General features: G+C 36.8%; 1 protein-coding gene across 1 annotated transcript in view; it reads right to left on the bottom strand.

Annotated features, from left to right (window-relative positions):
- LOC108088284 (nuclear hormone receptor FTZ-F1) overlaps positions 1-17,337 on the bottom strand; it is a 40,526-nt gene that overhangs the window by 7,718 nt on the left and 15,471 nt on the right. Inside the window, 2 exon segments of the mRNA XM_017186005.2 lie at positions 3,723-4,196; positions 4,199-4,255. Of these exon segments, the coding sequence (XP_017041494.2) occupies positions 3,723-4,196; positions 4,199-4,255 (531 nt within the window).

The raw sequence follows: 17,337 nt of genomic DNA, 5'->3' as shown, positions 1-17,337 counted from the left end.
TGCACGCACACCAAGACACAGTGGAATCTAGGTCATGAGCGCAAGAGATGGCACTATGGGCCAAGTACACAAAGGCGGAACCGAGATGGCGATACTTTGATATACGTACGTGTATATTGCACACACGACGTTTTTGCGGCCGCCGTCGCTGCTGGCGTCACTGCCGGCTTCGCTGCCCCCGCTGACTCAAGTGTTTGCTAGTGTGGGTAAGCGGAGAGTCGCTTGAGTGAGTATTTGTGTGTGAGAGAGCGCTACAAGACAAAAAATAACTATCAAATGAAAAGCGAATTTCGTTTCGAGTGCGTGTAAATTTGATGGACAATATTTGTTGGCTAAAAATAAAAATTAGCGGAAGTAAAAATATTTGATAATTTTACTAAATTGATTTTTAAATGCTTCCATTTGTAAGGTAATTTTTAATAAAAATTAAACAAGAAGGAATTTGGTAATACATAATTAGAAATAAAAATAAAGTAGTTATTTTATTTATTTTATATAACAAATAAAAACCATATTTTTCTTTACGTTGAGGATTTATACTGTTGTTGTTTAAAACTGTCTTGAATAAAGACTTTAAAAAAACCCAAGTTTGAAGTATCTAAATATTGCATAAAATAAAACAAATATATAACAATTTATCAAAGGCCTTAAAATCACCAAAAAAAAAAAAAAAAAAAATGTTCATCGTCCGGCAATTAAAATTTTCACACTTTTCACACTTTGCATAATAATTTTCAGAGTTTGTTTGAGGCTGCCCCACAAACAACACAACATGTGGCAAGCAAGCGAGCGTTTCAAATGATAAGTAACAAACAAAAAACGCAAAACAAAAATTGCTCGCTCTTGTTTGAATCCAGTTCACAAAAGCAGTCAGTCAGGAAAAAAAGACTATTACAAAATTCAATCAATTTTCGAAAAGAGAGCACAGCGATTCAGATAACTGTAGTATACAGTTATGTCCTTATGAAAAATAATGCTTTACTCAAAAGTCATTTTTAATCATAGGATTTTTTATCTAAATTTTAGTTTCAATGGCTTACATTTTTTATATACTTAACATTTAAAAAAAAAAAAATTTTAAGTAATAAAAACTATGCCTTTCATAAAATTTTTTTAAGAAATATAAAAAAAATATGTAAATAGGTTATTTCTACTGTCACATTGTGGGAGAGCCGAAAGTCTCTCTTTTGCAGTATTGCCGCTTTTTGTGTTTTGGTTTTGAGCTCTGTTTTTGTTCTCTGCTCTTCCCCTTTTGCTTCCCTCTCTCAGCTCTCTCTTGAGAGCAACGCCGGCAGAGCCTTTTTTGTGGGTGAGGGCGTGGAATTCTTATGGGACCGGTGCATGCTGCACCGACTCTGAATATATATTCACATAAATCCGTATATGTGGGTCTCACATAGATTCCAGTACATAAGGCAGTACATGTCTGTGTACTATATTCGATGCACATGCTTGTTTGTGGGGCGCCCTCTCAACTTGTGTGGGTGAAGTTTTTTTTCCTTAAGTTTCACTTTGACTTACGCAAAAAAAAAAAATTATATAAAAACGAGGGTCCGGAAAACGAGGAACAATTTTTTGCCAGATGAAAAGTAATTATGCAAGTAATAAAGTGAGGGCAAAAATAATATAGGAAAGAGGGAAGGAGGGAAAAATTGCAATTAAATATGTATGAATGCTTTTCAAAGAGAAAATTTGTATTGGTTTGGGCTTAGTTTTATGTAAAGGTCATGAATAAAAAAAAATATTTAATAAAAGAAAAGTCATGTTATATGATGCAAAAGGAAAAAAATTAAAAAATAAGGACACTATACAGATTTAACAGTTTTAGGCGAGATCAAAAACTAAATCTTCTTATTTGTACTGATCAATAATGAATAAAACAGTTTGTTTTTAAGGTAGTTTTTAAAAAATTTTTTTTATCAGAAATGGCATAAAAATGGTCACTTTATCCAAAGAATACAAAAATGTTTTCCGAGCACAAGCCCAAAAGAAAACAAACGTAGAAACCGAAAGGTAAATGAGAACGAGGTAAAAGAGAGACAGCACTTTTGTGTAATAAAAAAACCAAAATGTTGACGCAGTGACAACAATGACAAAAGCTGGCGTCATTAAGACGTGACAGAGCCAAGAACAACAACGAAAATACGAACCGCAGACTGACCGACCTACTCAACAATACGAGTAATAACAAAAGAAACCAGCCAGGCGGCGAAATAAATAATTGGGATAGGTCTGGGATATGGCCGCAGAGATACATTTATTAATAAATTCTAAACGCCGTTGTGTTGTTTATATGCCAGAAATGGGATCACAGCCCCGCAGAGGCTATCAATAATGCATTTAAACATTATCTTTGCTGAATTACTCATTTCGAGAGGCAAATACGAATGAAATTAGTGAATTCTCGGTAGATTGTGCAAATTCCTTTAAGAGAGCAACAATTTAAGTTTTGAATTTCCAGCAGAAACAATTCCCCAAAGAATTTCAATGCTAGTTGGCTCATTTGTAGCTTTTGTTCCTGCGCATTTATAAATAATAAGAATATCGATTTAATTTCATTTCGACTGCAGAAGCGGCACCGCCGAAAGCCAAAAACTGCAAACAAGGGACGAAGCCAGTTCTCTTCCATATAATATAGGCATTCCCAGACAAGCGAACGAATTATAGGAAAAGGGGTCATGGTTGAGGCTGCCAACAGTCGGAACTTCCCTTTTCGGCTTTATAAATGTCATTTTGTACCGCAAGGAATATGAGCTCAAATGGATTGGGGAATGGGAAAAACTATAAAACCTATGTTAAATTATTAGACATTTCGAAGGAAGAGATTATATTGAGACAAGATTTTTCAAATAAATGTTTGTTGTGTTCTTAAAAATTCTACACGCTGTCTTAAAAAAAATCACATTAAATAAAAATAAACCACTTTTTACGTAAAAGAATATTAAATAATAATAAAAAAAACATTTTTTTTTTTTGGGTTAGCTACTAAAATCGACTCGCTAAAAGCCATTAAAGCTATATACACTATATGCCATATACTATTTACTATATACAACTAACTCTCGATCTGTGATCAAGTAATATCGAGTTTGCAAAACTTTTCAATGCTGACTGCATATTAAAACGAGTTTTTTATTGTTCCCTCAGGGACATCACTCATCCGCACTGTTGTAAACGTTGTCGAGGGTCAGGGAAAATACGTGACTCTAGTTGGAGTCCTACAACCATCTAGAAAATATCGAACTCTTGTGAGTCATATGAATCCAATATTTAAAAAAAAAAGACTAACATATAATAATGATATTATTATCAATTTCTGTGGGGTTTTCTTTAAACAGTCGACTCTTTTTATTTGTCTACTGTGCAGCAATTATTTTAGTATTTCTTTAATAGTTAATCGCTACAAATAACAAGGCATTTAAATATTAAAAAAGGTTTTTTTCCATCTCTTTCAAAATTTTTCGAATCATGCTAATAAAAAGTAAAACTCATAGGCAAACTTCTTCATCATTTAAACAGGTAAACAGTATATCCTTACAACCAAGAACGATTAATATACCATATATTCATTTTGTTGTTTGAAAACTGAAGAATTAAAGCTTTGGGTTTGTATGCAAAAAACTTTTTCTAGAACAACTAACTGAGTTCTAACTAGAACTCAAAGACTGTAAGAGCTGTCTAGGTACTTAAGATATAACTAGTAGTATTACGGATTGACTCACCTTCCAGCTTCATGCCGACCTCGAGGCACTTCTGGAAGCGGCAGTAGGGACACCGCTTGCGCTGCGTCTTGTCGATGTGGCACGACCGCTCCGCCACGCAGGTGTAGACCTTCTTGTTCTGCACGGTGCGCTTGAAGAAGCCCTTGCAGGACTCGCAGGTGAGCAGGCCGTAGTGGTAGCCGCTCACCTTGTCGCCGCACACGGGGCACAGCTCCTCGAACAGGTGCTTGAAGTCGATCACCTCGCCGCCGTGCCCGGGCGTGGCGCTCGTACCGCCCATGGGATTTCCCGGGCCGGAGTTGCCGCCCGATCCGCCGTTGTTGCCGCCGCCGCTGCCGTTGCCCACGGAACCGGAGGACATGTGGCCGCCGCTCTGGTTGTTGTTGTTGCCACTGGAACTGGCCGCCTGCGGCAGCAGCATGTAGCCACCGCCGGCGGAACTGCCGCCGGAGCTGCCATTGAGCAGGTTGCCCCGCCGCCGCCACCGCCCCCTCCACTTTGCTGCGAGTGCGAGGAGGTGGTGTCCTGATAGCCTGTCGGAAATATATACTGTGAATCGAAATTGTATATATACGAGTAGGACGAGGAGTTGAATTGATTGGCATTGTTGGCAATATTCTGTTGTTGCTGCTGGTAGTGCTCTTGCTGCTGCTGCTGTTGCTGGTGTTGCTGCTGCTGCTGCTGTTGCTGCTGCTGGTGGTGGTTGCTGTGGTGCTGCTGGCTGCCACTGCCACTCCCACCGCCGCCGCCGCCCGCCAATTGCAGCGTGTAGGCATTGTATTCATGCTCGAATTTGGTTAGAACATGTGCATCGTTATCGTTGTTATTGTTGTTGTTGTTGTTGCTGCTGCTGGTGTTGTTGCTGCTGCCGCCGTTGTTGTTGCTACCGCTGGCGCTGTTGTTGTTGCCGCCGGCGGCCAAAGCGGGACTGGAGGGCTGCTGCTGCTCCAGCTGCATGCTGAACGGCGATATATTCAGCGACGATATAAACTGTACGGTCGCCTGTTGCTGATCCATTTCTAATAACATTTCATGTACGTTTATTTGGGATGAATTCAGGGCGAGAGGTTTCGTTTTCCCCTTGAGAGGCCGACGAGCTTTCCTTTAACTTCAGTGTTTCCTTTCCTGGACGGAAGTTTGAATTGTTTATCTTTTGCTTTGCTTAATTAACCAGCACTTGCGTTGGAGAGTTGGTTTAAATTTGGTAGTAAAATAGGTTGCGGTTAGCATACGGTGGTCTGGTTTTTGCACTCAATTTTTGGAGATTTTTTATTTGCAACATTTTTAAGGCCAATTGTTGAACAGAATGTTTGGAGTTCTGCCACAAATCGTGTTTGCTTGCTTTCAACAGTGATGTTTAAAATGTATCATAATATCTTGACATATTTTATATATATTTTTAACACAGAATTTGAATGATGTTTTGTTTGCTTTACAATTATTTAATTTTTAATTTCTTTAAAAGAAATGTATTTTAGAAATGTTTTGGAATTGTTTGGTTCTTTAGAAGAAGTGGATTTAACTTTGTTTGTTTGTTAATTTAGCAATTTTCTTTAAAAGAAAATTATTCAACAAATTTGCTGTGTGATCGACTTTTTAGGGTTTATCTGGCATTTGATATTTCTGTAACGATTATTTCTTTAGAAGAAGTTCTGCTTTTTTGTTTTGTTATTTATTTTTGCTTAAATTGTTACTTCTTTTGCAGGTACTTTGACGAGGTGAGTGAGATAGATATATGTATGTTTATGTATATTTATATGTAGAGTAGACAGCAAAAAGGATGAATTCTTTATAAACTTTTGGTTGGTTTGCCTGGATAGAGGTAGGACTTTTTGTTTTATATATATTTAATATATTTATATATATAGCTTGATTGTGTGCGTTGAATTGAAACGAGATGTATAAACACTTTTTGGCTTTGCTAAGTATATTTTCACTTTTGTATTTTGATTGAAAGTGGGTCACGAATTTATTGCACTATATGTGGGAATCGGATTTTGTTGTTTAAACAATTTGCATTGCACACACACACACACAAATGCACTAAGCACAAACACACTCACGCAACGCAGCAAGAGAACATAATCCTTGGGCTGTTCTGCTGGTGTGGGTGAGGTGCTATTTGATTTGACTTCAATTTACTTGTATTTGTATTTGGTGCATGCAATTCGATTGCCTTTTTATCTATTTCGCAATGGCTTTTTGTTTATTTTGATCGATATTTGGGTCACCGACACACGCGCACATTTGTTGTTAACAATATTTCGTTAGGTGTAACGCTTTGTCATATGTGTGTGTTTTATGTGTATGTATATATATGTCGATAGCTATGCGAAAAACACGACCAACATCAACCACGTATCGCGATTGACTAAACCCAAGTAAACGGCGAGGATACCGCAATACACTACTTGGCTGGCGTCGCTGCCTCTGCCGGCGTTGGCTTCGCTGCCCCGGCCGACGTCACTCTCGCTCTCAGTCGGCCATTTCGGTTATTACGTATACGCTCGGTGGGTCGTTCGGTTGTTCGCTCGTTTCACTTTCAACGGAGCTGCGCTCTCTTGTCCGTTTTTCTCTCTCGCTCTCTCTCTCTCTCTTGCCAAATAGAGAGCGTTCAGCACTGCATGGCTTGACTTAGTGCCCCCCTTTTTTTTGGGGCTTTGTTTTTGCTGTTGAAATTCAAACTCAAACCCAAAAGCAAACGCAAACCGAAAGCGAAAGTGAAACTTTTTGGCATAGCTTTGAGCCACTGTAAACTGCTGTACAGTGCAACAACAATACGTCATTCTTTCGGAAGTACAGTCGTAGAAATTGAAATAGAAACGAAGAGTAAATGCATTTTTATTTTTGTTGCGTTATAATCCTACAATTTAACTTTACTTATTTAAGATTTTTAAATTTTAATCCGTTCGCTCGATATTTATAATTTGAAACTATGTATCTTAATTTGAAATAAATAAATAGCAGTATAACAAACTGTAATAAATGAATAATACATTTTTAATACCCGATGTACTAGTTTTTTAAATGTTTAAATGGCAAATTAAAAAAGGTCGCATTTTTTCTTCCTAGACTGTGTCTATAGCCAAACGAACGGCATTATGAAAGCCTTTAAGCCTTAACTTTTCAAGTGGCTATTTTGTAATTTCTTACTCACTCAAATAAACTGGGAATTTTTTTTGGGTCTCTTCTTCAGCAGTTTTTTGTACTTTTTTCGCTTTGAATTTTTTGGGTTTTGTTGCCACTGCAGCTGCTTGGTTTAGTTTCTTCTTTTTTTTCTTTCCGCTTTGTGTCTGTGTTTTGGTCTCAATTAGTTTGTGGGTTTCTCATTGTTGTTTTTGCTGGTTTTGTTGCATTTGTTCATGACACGGTTTTCATGTGGCGCGTTTTCGTTTCCTATTTCTATGTTTTGTTATTGTTTCGCATATTCATGCTTTTATTTAATAAGTATTGCTTTGGGCTTTTTGCTGATTTAATATAAAGTTATTGGGTCTTTGGGTTTTTGTGCAGTTATTAATTTTGTAGCTATTCGTCATTCTTTTTTTCAGATAAGCATAGTTCAAATTGTGTTATTTTATTCATGTTTTTATATATTTATTTTTTAATAGTATAAATATAATGTGCAAAGGATTATATATCTGTTTTATTTTTTTTTAAATGTGTAATTTTTTTTTATTGTGTAATATTTTTATTTAAGATTATAATATGATCCTCTTTTTTCTTTTTAAAGGTTTGTAACTTTTAACGCGTTCCGCTTTATTAGGTATACATTTTTCTGTTTTTATTTAAAAAGTTATTGTTTAACTGTATTTATTTGCGTACCATTTTATTAAATTTTATTACCGTCCAAAACTGATTTTTGTGTTATCTTTTTAACAAATCTTCCTCGCCTTAGCTTCCCAAAAAACAATTAGCGTTGCGTATACGTAATATTTTACGGGTAATTAACGTAACCCGAATAACTTCGCCTAAAACACTCATTAAGGCAAAACTTTAACAACTCCACGAACCCAAATAAGGACGCAAGCCCTGCGATGGAAAGACCATTAAAAAGCAGAAACCCCAGCGATTGCATAAGATTCCGGCGAAAGGAGCATGAAACACATGCATATAATACCTACTATATGGTAAAACGTGGTCGCCAAAATAAACTTTCACTCCCCAGAGTCCGAGGCCTGAACCCAAGTCCGAGTCTGAGTCCGATTCCTTAACTAACCAAAAACGGAACTAAAAGCGAGGCACCGAAAAAAGGGCCCCATCACCCATTTAAATGCAACATTCATGAATCAGAGAAAAAATGCTGAAAATATAAAAAATCACACAGGGAGGAACGAGATACACAGGGGGAAAACCCCACAAAGAGAAGAAAAGTGCATAAAATGCAGTTAAGAGGGAACTTTCAACGATACACGTGAAAACGTGTCTCGGTCTCTCCCTGCTTTTCTGTTTGCGTAAAAAACTTAAACACGTTTGCCACCTTCATGTAGGTTGGGGGGATTACAACATTTCAACGCTCAATTACCAAAGATGAAAGAAGACGCAACTTTGAGACAGAGACTCGGCTCTGTCTTCTCCTTCTTCTTCTTTTCCATCGCTCCACAAAGACAACACCGATATGCTATATAGTATGTGTGTATGCTGATCTTACGAAATACCCAAACGCACTCAAAAGTTTACCCAAGAAAAAGTACAGACACAGAAAACAAAGACTACGGCAACTTTTCATTTCCTTCCCAAAAATGAAAAAAAAAAAAGAAAAATGTTCGTGACCGTAGCCAACAAGACTTTGGATCTCTGATCATATGGACAGCAGGTAATGACAAAATACACACATACACGAAGCTTAGGGTTCATACTGAAGTACAGTTGCGGTTGCAAAAATAGGTGTGAAATTTGTTTTCACAAAACAACTTAATGTATTTGAAACGTTTTCTTTTTAAAAAAGTACTTCTTTTTTGTTTGAGCACATTTCAGTTTAAGTTAAACAAACGTTAACTATGAACATATAAATTAAAAAAAACATCAAAAACCATTCCCTAATAAGTATGCAGTACATTTTTAGAACTGGCCTAGGGTGGTGCTGTTTACTTCTACAAAAGTTTCTACTTTTGTAGCAAATAACACTAAAATTTACCTTACAAAAGAATTTAAATAAATATTAATACTAAAAGTGGAGTAAACCATATGTTTACGCTTAATATCACAAACAAATTAAAACCATCGTTAAAGATTTTAACCAATTTTGTACTATTTGAACTCCCGCCGTTGTGGTGTTTCACTCTCACTCTCGGTTTTGTTTGATTCATGCCAGCCGAAAACAGGTTTGGGTTTCGGTTTGGGTTTTCGGCTTGGGTTTTCGGCTGATAGCAACTGCGAGATACGAATGCGAGAGGAGACCTACTTCTGCATCAGCAACAGCACCTCAGCTTCCACTTCGCTACTCCATTTAAATGGCTCCGTGTAACCGTTGCCCAAATATGTCCGTCTATCTGTATGTATGTACGGCTGCCTGTATGTCTGTATGTATGCACCAAAAAAGATCTGTTAACTCTTTTGGGTCCGCTGGCTGGCTGGCTGGCTGGTTCTCGTTTTGTTTCGTTTGCGTTAACGTTTGCCTTTTTGACTTGTGCGCATGCGCAATGACTTTTTCGACAGTTGTTTGTCAATCGCTGGCTGGCGGAGTTTCAGTCTTGGCCCCAGCGACAGTGCCTCACTGTACAGTAGATACAGGTGGCTAAAATGTCAAAAGGGGTGTTTTAAAATGTTCATTTGGCAGACATGCCCTAAAGCACACACATAAAAAATAACTGATATTTCTTTCCGCTTATCTTTAAAAAAGTATAAATTAATTTTATGTTTGCAATATTTTCATAAACTGGGAAATTTGAAATTTCCTGTTTAGATTAAAATAACGAAGTACGTTCTTTCAGATAATCCATAATATCAGCCATCGACGTTTTCAAAACGAAATCGAAACTTTTGTCTCTCGTTTTTGCAGCACATTAAACTGCCCAGAAATGTACGCAAGCTCGCGCTTGGCTGCCAAAACATAAGAAAACAAAACATTAAGCCAGCCCCATGAAATTCCCCCAGCTCCGTCGATTTGTCGCCTGCGCTGGTGGCACAAATGTTAATGTCGTGTGGTAGAAAAAAGCACAGCAAATTTTTCAACTGTTTTAACTGTCGGTTTCAACTGTATTTCGTTTTGTTATTTTGGGTTTTTCGGACCTTTTTGTGTTTCGTTTTTTTTTTTTTTTTTTTTTCGTTTTGCGATGACTGGACAACGACAGACGATTGACTGACGGAATGACTTAGGGATTGACCGACTGACGGCTAGCTGCCTTCGTTTAATTTCATAATAAAACATAAAACGTATAAAATTTACTTGGAACGACGTGCACCGCATACGAAAAGTCACCAAAATTGTCTTCAATTGCTGTTCCAACTGCATTTTATTTTTCGGCCGCTTGTTGTTGTTTTTATTTTGGTTACTGAATCAGATTTGGAATACGATTCGGATTGGGGTTTACTGGTCAGTTTTTGTGAGCCGTCGAAGGTTTCGTTTATTTGTTTTTCGGTTGTGGTACGGGTTTTTGTTTTTACGCAATCTACAGTTAATTTTCATTGGCTTAATTCTTAACAATTTTGAGGTAGAACAAGAAGGGATATAGGGGGGTTTGTCTGACATTTTAATTTATGTGACTGTTTGCCAAATGCTTTAAGTTTTTCGGCGTCCTAAGATTTTGAAACTTTTTATTTATTTCTCATTTATTTGAGTTAGGGTAGGTCAGTGCGATTGTCTTTTGGGTCTTACTGTACCCAACATCTTATTGTTTCAATATATGGTGTCGATCAAGAAACTTTTTTAACAAGTAAAAATTAGTAAGAGTAAACTCTTTTTTTTGGCTCAAAAACCCTACAGTTTGGAAATAAAAATCATTAAACAAACCAAGTTTATTTTGAAGACATAAAACCCTTAATAAAAAAATTTTCTGAAACAAAAACGTATTTTAACGAATTTAAATTTATTTATTTAAATAGTCTGCCCCTTTTTTGTAACTTTCAAAAGTTAATTTTCTAAACAAACATAAATGAATTTATTTAAATAGTCTGCACCTTTTTTTTGTAACTTTCAAAAGTTAATTTTCTATACGAACATACCAAGGTCCATTGTTCTATTAATCAAATAAGAATTTAAACAGTTTGAATTTCATAACATGGAAGAAACACCAATTGAACGCATATTCTCAGACATTTTGAAATGCACGATCGCTTCCCAGTCCACCCTCTTTCCCTTACCCTCTTTTAAGCTCATCGCAGACGCAACCTCCAACCTTTTCAATTGCATCCCAAGACATATAAAAAAGAAAAAACGCTGCCAGCCGCCCGCAAACAAATTTCAAATGAGGCAGGTCACTTATTTCGACGACGCACTGGGGTGAAAAAAAGTAAGAAAAACGATTCGAAAAAGCAAAGTCTCCGCTCTGCCCCACTTCCTCCCCCCTTTTCCCCCACCCACCACCTTCCTTATGCCACCTTCTTCTTTTTCTCTTTGCGTTGTCGTCATCGCAAGCAAAACAAAAACACCAATACATACACAACAGCTAAATTTAGAAAATACGAAATTTGTTCATACAAAAGTTAAAAAAAAAAAAAATTAAGAAAAAAAATGAAAAGAGAAACAAAAAACTCGTCTTAACCTGAAACGAAACCTTGTAACATTTTTCCCCCACTGCTTAATTGACAAGCCGGCAATGAGGAGGGGTGTTGAGGGGCTAAGTGGGGCTAAGAGAGGCTCTCTCTGACACGCTCTCTCTCGCCCTCTCTCACACAGATCACTTTTGCTTTCAGTATGAAATAATCGACTGAGGCAGAGGCAGCGCAGCTGACGTCGACTGCGACAGCATGAACAAGTTTCGCCCACAAGCGGGCGCGTGCTCTCTCTCACTCGGTCGTTTGCTCCACCGCTCTCTCAGCTTTTGGGGCCTGAATAATGTAATAAGTGAAAGTGTGTTGCTGTGTGTGTTTTGTGTGTGTGTTTATGTTTGTGCGGCGACGTCGCTGTCGCAGTTGACCTACTTTTTTGTTGTACAGATTCAGGTCTATGTTAGAGAGATTAATTTCGATTTCGTTTTCGTTTCAGGCCTACATCTTTTCCCCTTTCCCACATCCCCCTTAAAGTGGAACAGGGCTGTGTGCCTTGCGGGAAACTTTTATGCTCTCTCTCTTTCTCTCTCCCATTTTAACCCTCTGCTCGCTGTAATGGAAAACTGTTGCCATGTTGGTGTAGGTTGTTGTTGTTGAAACATAAAATAACAACAAATGCCTTAGGATAGGTTCCAAACTCTATTTTTATTATATGTGTGTATTTATGTGTGGGTCTCTTTCTTGTGCGCTTCTGTTTCGCTTTCTGTTTCTGGTTTCCATGTTAATGGGTCAATGGGAAATTTTGTGGGGCGTGTGTTGGGATCTTAAAAGAGCGGAAATCGGGCCTATACGTAATCATGTGCGTGAGTGTGGGCTTGGTACAGTGGGTTTATCGCAAAAGTACAGCATTTTTGATTGAATTTTTTCTACATTGTTTTATCAAATTCATAAATATATAGAAAACAATGATTTAAGAAAAAATGTTTAATTCTGCAAAGTTATTAATTTGGTTGTGGACTAGAATAGAATAAAAGCTTAAGGCCCATAGCTCCATAACTTTCAAAGTATGAATTCATAAATCCTAAGCCATAGACATAAACAGATATTTAAATTTCTTTTTCGCAACTTGTACACTCCATGAAAAAGTTCAAAACCTTTTTTATTATAATTGACAAACATAATATCATATTTTCTAGTATACTTGATATAACCCTCGAAATTACGGAATATTTGTGTAATAACTTTTAATTAGCGTACCCACCAATATCGATAGCCCGCTTCGTAATTAACACAAACCTTTGCCTGGATTTAAAGACAGTTGCTAGGTGGTATATTGTGTGGCCATAAATAAACGACTTAGGCAAACATCTGTTTGCTGTTGTTTTTTGGTTTCCTTCGCTTTCCCTCACCCTAAAAAGAGAACACTAATTGGGTGAGGAAGAGCAAAAAGTTCGGCGGTGCTCTTATTTGGGTTATGTCAACTCTAGCAACTTCGCCGGATTTAACCTACCCCACGGAAAGTAAGAGCCTACGGCGAATAAATCACACCACCCACATTCCGATTACACCATTACAATCGACTTCATTTTTCTTTCTGATATGACGCTCCCCGAATAAAGCGAGAAAGAAAAGCCGCTTGATTGACGAATAAACCCAATTAAAGGCGCGAGTCTCAATTAAATTGAATATAAAGCAGTCACCATTAAAAAGTAAACAATAAATAATAGCACAAGTAATGTACAGCCCACAAAGCACAATTAAGTAAAAATAAATCGCGAGAAGAAGAAACGATGACAGTGTGAAATGAGCAAACACAAAGGGGTGGGTGGGCGATAGGAGGGGGGTGACAAAAAGGGGAAGGCACAATGAAAAGAGCAAACATAGCAACAACGGCGATTACAACAAAATGCCAGCAACAAAAGCAACAACAATCGAGAGCAGCAACAATAAGGGAAAAACGACAACAACAACAGCTACGTTTTCTCTGCTGACGTCGCGTTAACGCTGCACAAAATATTATTCAAAAAACCTTGACACACTTTTCATATGCCGCACACACACACACACAGTCTCACAGATACAAAGCTCACACACACAGATACAGATAGATTCGCCCAGGGACGGTTTCGACCGCAATTCGCCGCTGCCTTCTCCGCTGCCACCGCCTCTGCCAACGTCGTCGTCGACGCTCGCCGCTTGAGGAGGAGGTCAGCTTAATGTAGATTTGTATAATATATTTCTATATATAAATGTGTTTGTACATTTAAAGAAAAATCAATCAAAAATCTTTGACATTTAAAAAGCAAATTAATTAATAAGTCAATTTAAATGCTATTTAAATAGAAAATAAATCAAAATTTTACGCCAAACTATTTTAAAACTAAAAATTATATATCACATAGCAATTTAAATTCATAAACAAGTAATATTTGAAACACATTCAAAATAACGTTGAAAAATATTTTTTTTCTTTCAACCACATATCTATCGTTTTTTTATCCTTGTTAGTAATTTTTTTTGCAGTGCGCTTTACAAATAAACACTTAGTCAAAGTGCACTTTTTCAATGCGCAATAAATTACGCATATCCCCGATCACAGGTCTCCTCTCTTTTCATTTGGTTCAACCCTTTCGACGAAATAAATGAATCAACGCATCCAAATTATACAATATTTAATATTTAATTTGTTTTTTTTTGTTTTGTTAATTTCATTAGCTACTATTAAATATGTTATAGCACATTTGTAATGAGGTCAGCAGAGTTTTGTTTCTGTTTTATTATTTCTGTATATCGCTGACGCTGACGCCGGCGTCGCAGTCTGCTGCTCTGCTACGTCTGTCTATCTTGTCTGTCATGTGGAATATCATCACAAATCGAAAAGTGCGGTGAAACAGGTGTGGCCCAATGTGGTCTTGATTGCCAGGCTCTACTCATTTGTTTATTTATTTTAATCAATCACTTGGTGGGTTAATATAGAAAGAATTGGGGTTTTTGTGTTAAAATTAAAATTTTTGTTTTTAGGAATTTTTACCATGTTTCTGACATCCCACCAAATAAGTTTGTATGTTCAAATGAGAACAGTCGACTTTTTATGATCTAAAATCTAAACTTTTCTTGGGCCAAACATACACTTCATCTAAAAGGTATTATTTTCAGAGTTTGTTAAAGTTCAATTTACAACTGGGCGTATACGCAATATTTAGAAAAACTCCTATAGATAAAAAAATTGTATTATATATTTATATTATTTTTAAAGGCCATAACGATTTTGATTACACTTCAAGCCCTTTCCACCTTTTCAGTTTCATTAGCTTTCTCTTTAAAGGATGACTCCTATTTTCTTTTGTTTGTTACCTAAAATTCCTCTTAATAAAGTTGCTTCAGTTTCCAGGTGACCAAGTGCCAATAGTGACTAATCCCCGCCTGGAATTCCAATTGCAATGCTCTTAAAAAAAGACTGTAAATATTGCATTTTTATTTTCGAGTCGTCTGTTGTTGAGTTGCTCGATTTTATGGTACCGATTTGGTTCTTCTTCTTCTTCTTCTTCGGCTTGTTTGTGGAAAAAGAAAGAAAATATACAATAACAGAAAAAGAAACACACGCCGAGCACAGAGACTGCAATTCATTTAAAACGTCGCCCGTCCCCGCCCCCCTCGGCCGACGCCCCTGCCCCTACCCCTCTGCCCCTCTGCTGTCGTTGCAGTTGACGAAGCTTGAAACTGGGTCACGAGGCCACAAAAACAATTGCAACCAGCAAAGAAGGGGGCTTTCGGCGCGGGGGCTGCTTGGCGTCGGGTGTTTTTTTTCTGCTTAAAATGCAATGCGCGTTTTCAGGGGGTTTTCAGGGGGTGGTACGGCGAGGGGTTCTGCGGCCCCAAAGCGAGGGTGTGTAGACGTTTTTTTTTTTTTTTTGTGGGCGGCTTTTGGGTCCTTCAAGCCTCCGCCCGATGCGTAGAAACAAATGAGTTGCATTTGCCTGCAACTGAAAGGCTGGCTAGGGGGGGCCAAGGGGAGGGTGGAAGGTACAGAGGGGCGGGGCAACTAGGAGGGGGTGTGGCTGCTGAGGAGCCGCTGTGGGACAGGACTCGTTTCTAGTTTGCAATTTGGGTCACCCAAAAGAAACTTGACTAATTGAAAAAATACCGTTTTAGCCATGCATTTAGTAGTCCTGTGCACTAATTAAGTTTAGTTCTCTCTAATGCAGTCTTAAATTTGCAAAAACGTTTAGTTAAAAAGGATTGTAAAAATATGTAAATGAAATGAGATTATATAAGAGTTGTTAACTAAATAGATTTATTCTAAATAGGTTTGAGTAAATATTGAAGCGTTGATAATAATTTTAAACATTGTTTACTTTTACAAGTTTAGCCAATTTTTAAATACAGATGTTGGGTTCTTAAAAACAGTTTGTAATTTATACATTTGTTTTGTTTCACCGTTGTAATTTAAAAAAATGAGTGACGTGCTTAACGTGCTTCAAAATCAATGGTGTTTACATAAATTATCATATGTTAATAAATTTCATTGTAAGATTTTTTACACACTGGGCAATATAAGAAAAAGGTGAACAAACAAAAACTTGTTACAAAAAACTAAACATGATAGCCTGAGTAAAGGCGTCGTCTTTTATCTTTGAATCATGAATTTGTGGTTATTTTATTTATGTCTTTTGTTGTACAATATCTGAATATATTTGAAACTTTGTGCATTTATAAAAAAATGTTTATAAATGGCATGTACATTTTTTGTGAATATGTTTAATGTTAATTGTTTGACAGCGGCAAAAAGGAAAATCTGCCCAATTAGGCAGACATGAGTTGTATTTTTCTCTTATTATTGTTGTTGAATTTGGACTGCAGCCACCTTGAGGCTTAAACAACAACAATTAGACAAGCCAACAATTTTACGTTTTTAATTCAAATCTGAATAGCGCGGCGTGTGTTCAAGTGTGTGTCTTTGCTTTGCTTTTTCTTTATTGCTGCGGTTTTCATAACTTTGTTGCTGTTTCTCTGCGGTTTTTGGGTTTTTGGCACACCAAAATCGTTGAGATTCCAATGCTGAGCAAGCCGAAAACAGATTTATGAATCGCAAAAATGCTAATATGCATACCTTACATTAAAGAATATTTACGATTCATTAAACTATAATGAGTCCTACTTTGCTTTCAAAATATAAGGCAAACAGTTTTTGCGTAGTCGATTGAAATCCAATGTAAATTCAATTTTTACTTTTTTTTAAAGATGTATAAAATTAAATTTTCAGTTAAAAAAAATTCTCCCAAACCATAACAAATTGTTGTATAATGATGAAACAAATATTTTAACGATACAAAAACCAAATGTGACTTTAGCCAAAGGCCAAAATGTAGAAACCATTTTCTGTAATATTTTGGGATTTGAAAATGAAAAATTTCGTTTCATCTTCCTAATCCAAATATTAAACAAATAAATATTTATCTAAAGTTCCCAAGAAGAAACCGCCAGCGGCAAAGTAGCGGCGATTAAAATGCCAAAACTATGTCTTATGGTTACTAGAAAAAGAGCAGAGGCACGTTTTCGGCTAAGCAAAATATAAATGATAGAAAAGCAAGACGGCAAGCAAAAACAAAAGTAGAGAAGAAGCCAAATCAGAAGCAACAAAAAATCGTATAAAGAAGCTTGAAAATATATGAAATAAAATTCGCTTCGTCTGGCGGCTGTCAAAAAAACGTCGACGTCGGCGCTGGCGTCGCAGCAGCGCTGCCTCGTTGTTAGATATGGTGACCCACTAACCTACTTTTTCTGAAAACGTTGAAGCTTTTTACGTACACACACATACACTCACACACATTCGCAAGTATATTTTTTCTTTAGTGCTTCATTTTTTTTTTGATTAAAATTATATAAACAAAGTGGAAATATTCAACAACGCAATCGACACAGAAACCAAAAAGAAAAATAAAAAAGAAGAAATAATGAAAATGAAAAT

The sequence above is a fragment of the Drosophila ficusphila genome, unplaced genomic scaffold (genome assembly GCF_018152265.1).
Source record: "Drosophila ficusphila isolate 14025-0441.05 unplaced genomic scaffold, ASM1815226v1 contig_106, whole genome shotgun sequence".
Taxonomy (NCBI): Eukaryota; Metazoa; Arthropoda; class Insecta; order Diptera; family Drosophilidae; genus Drosophila; species Drosophila ficusphila.
Note: the sequence above shows the minus strand (reverse complement) of the source record. Positions and strands in the feature narration are given on the sequence as shown.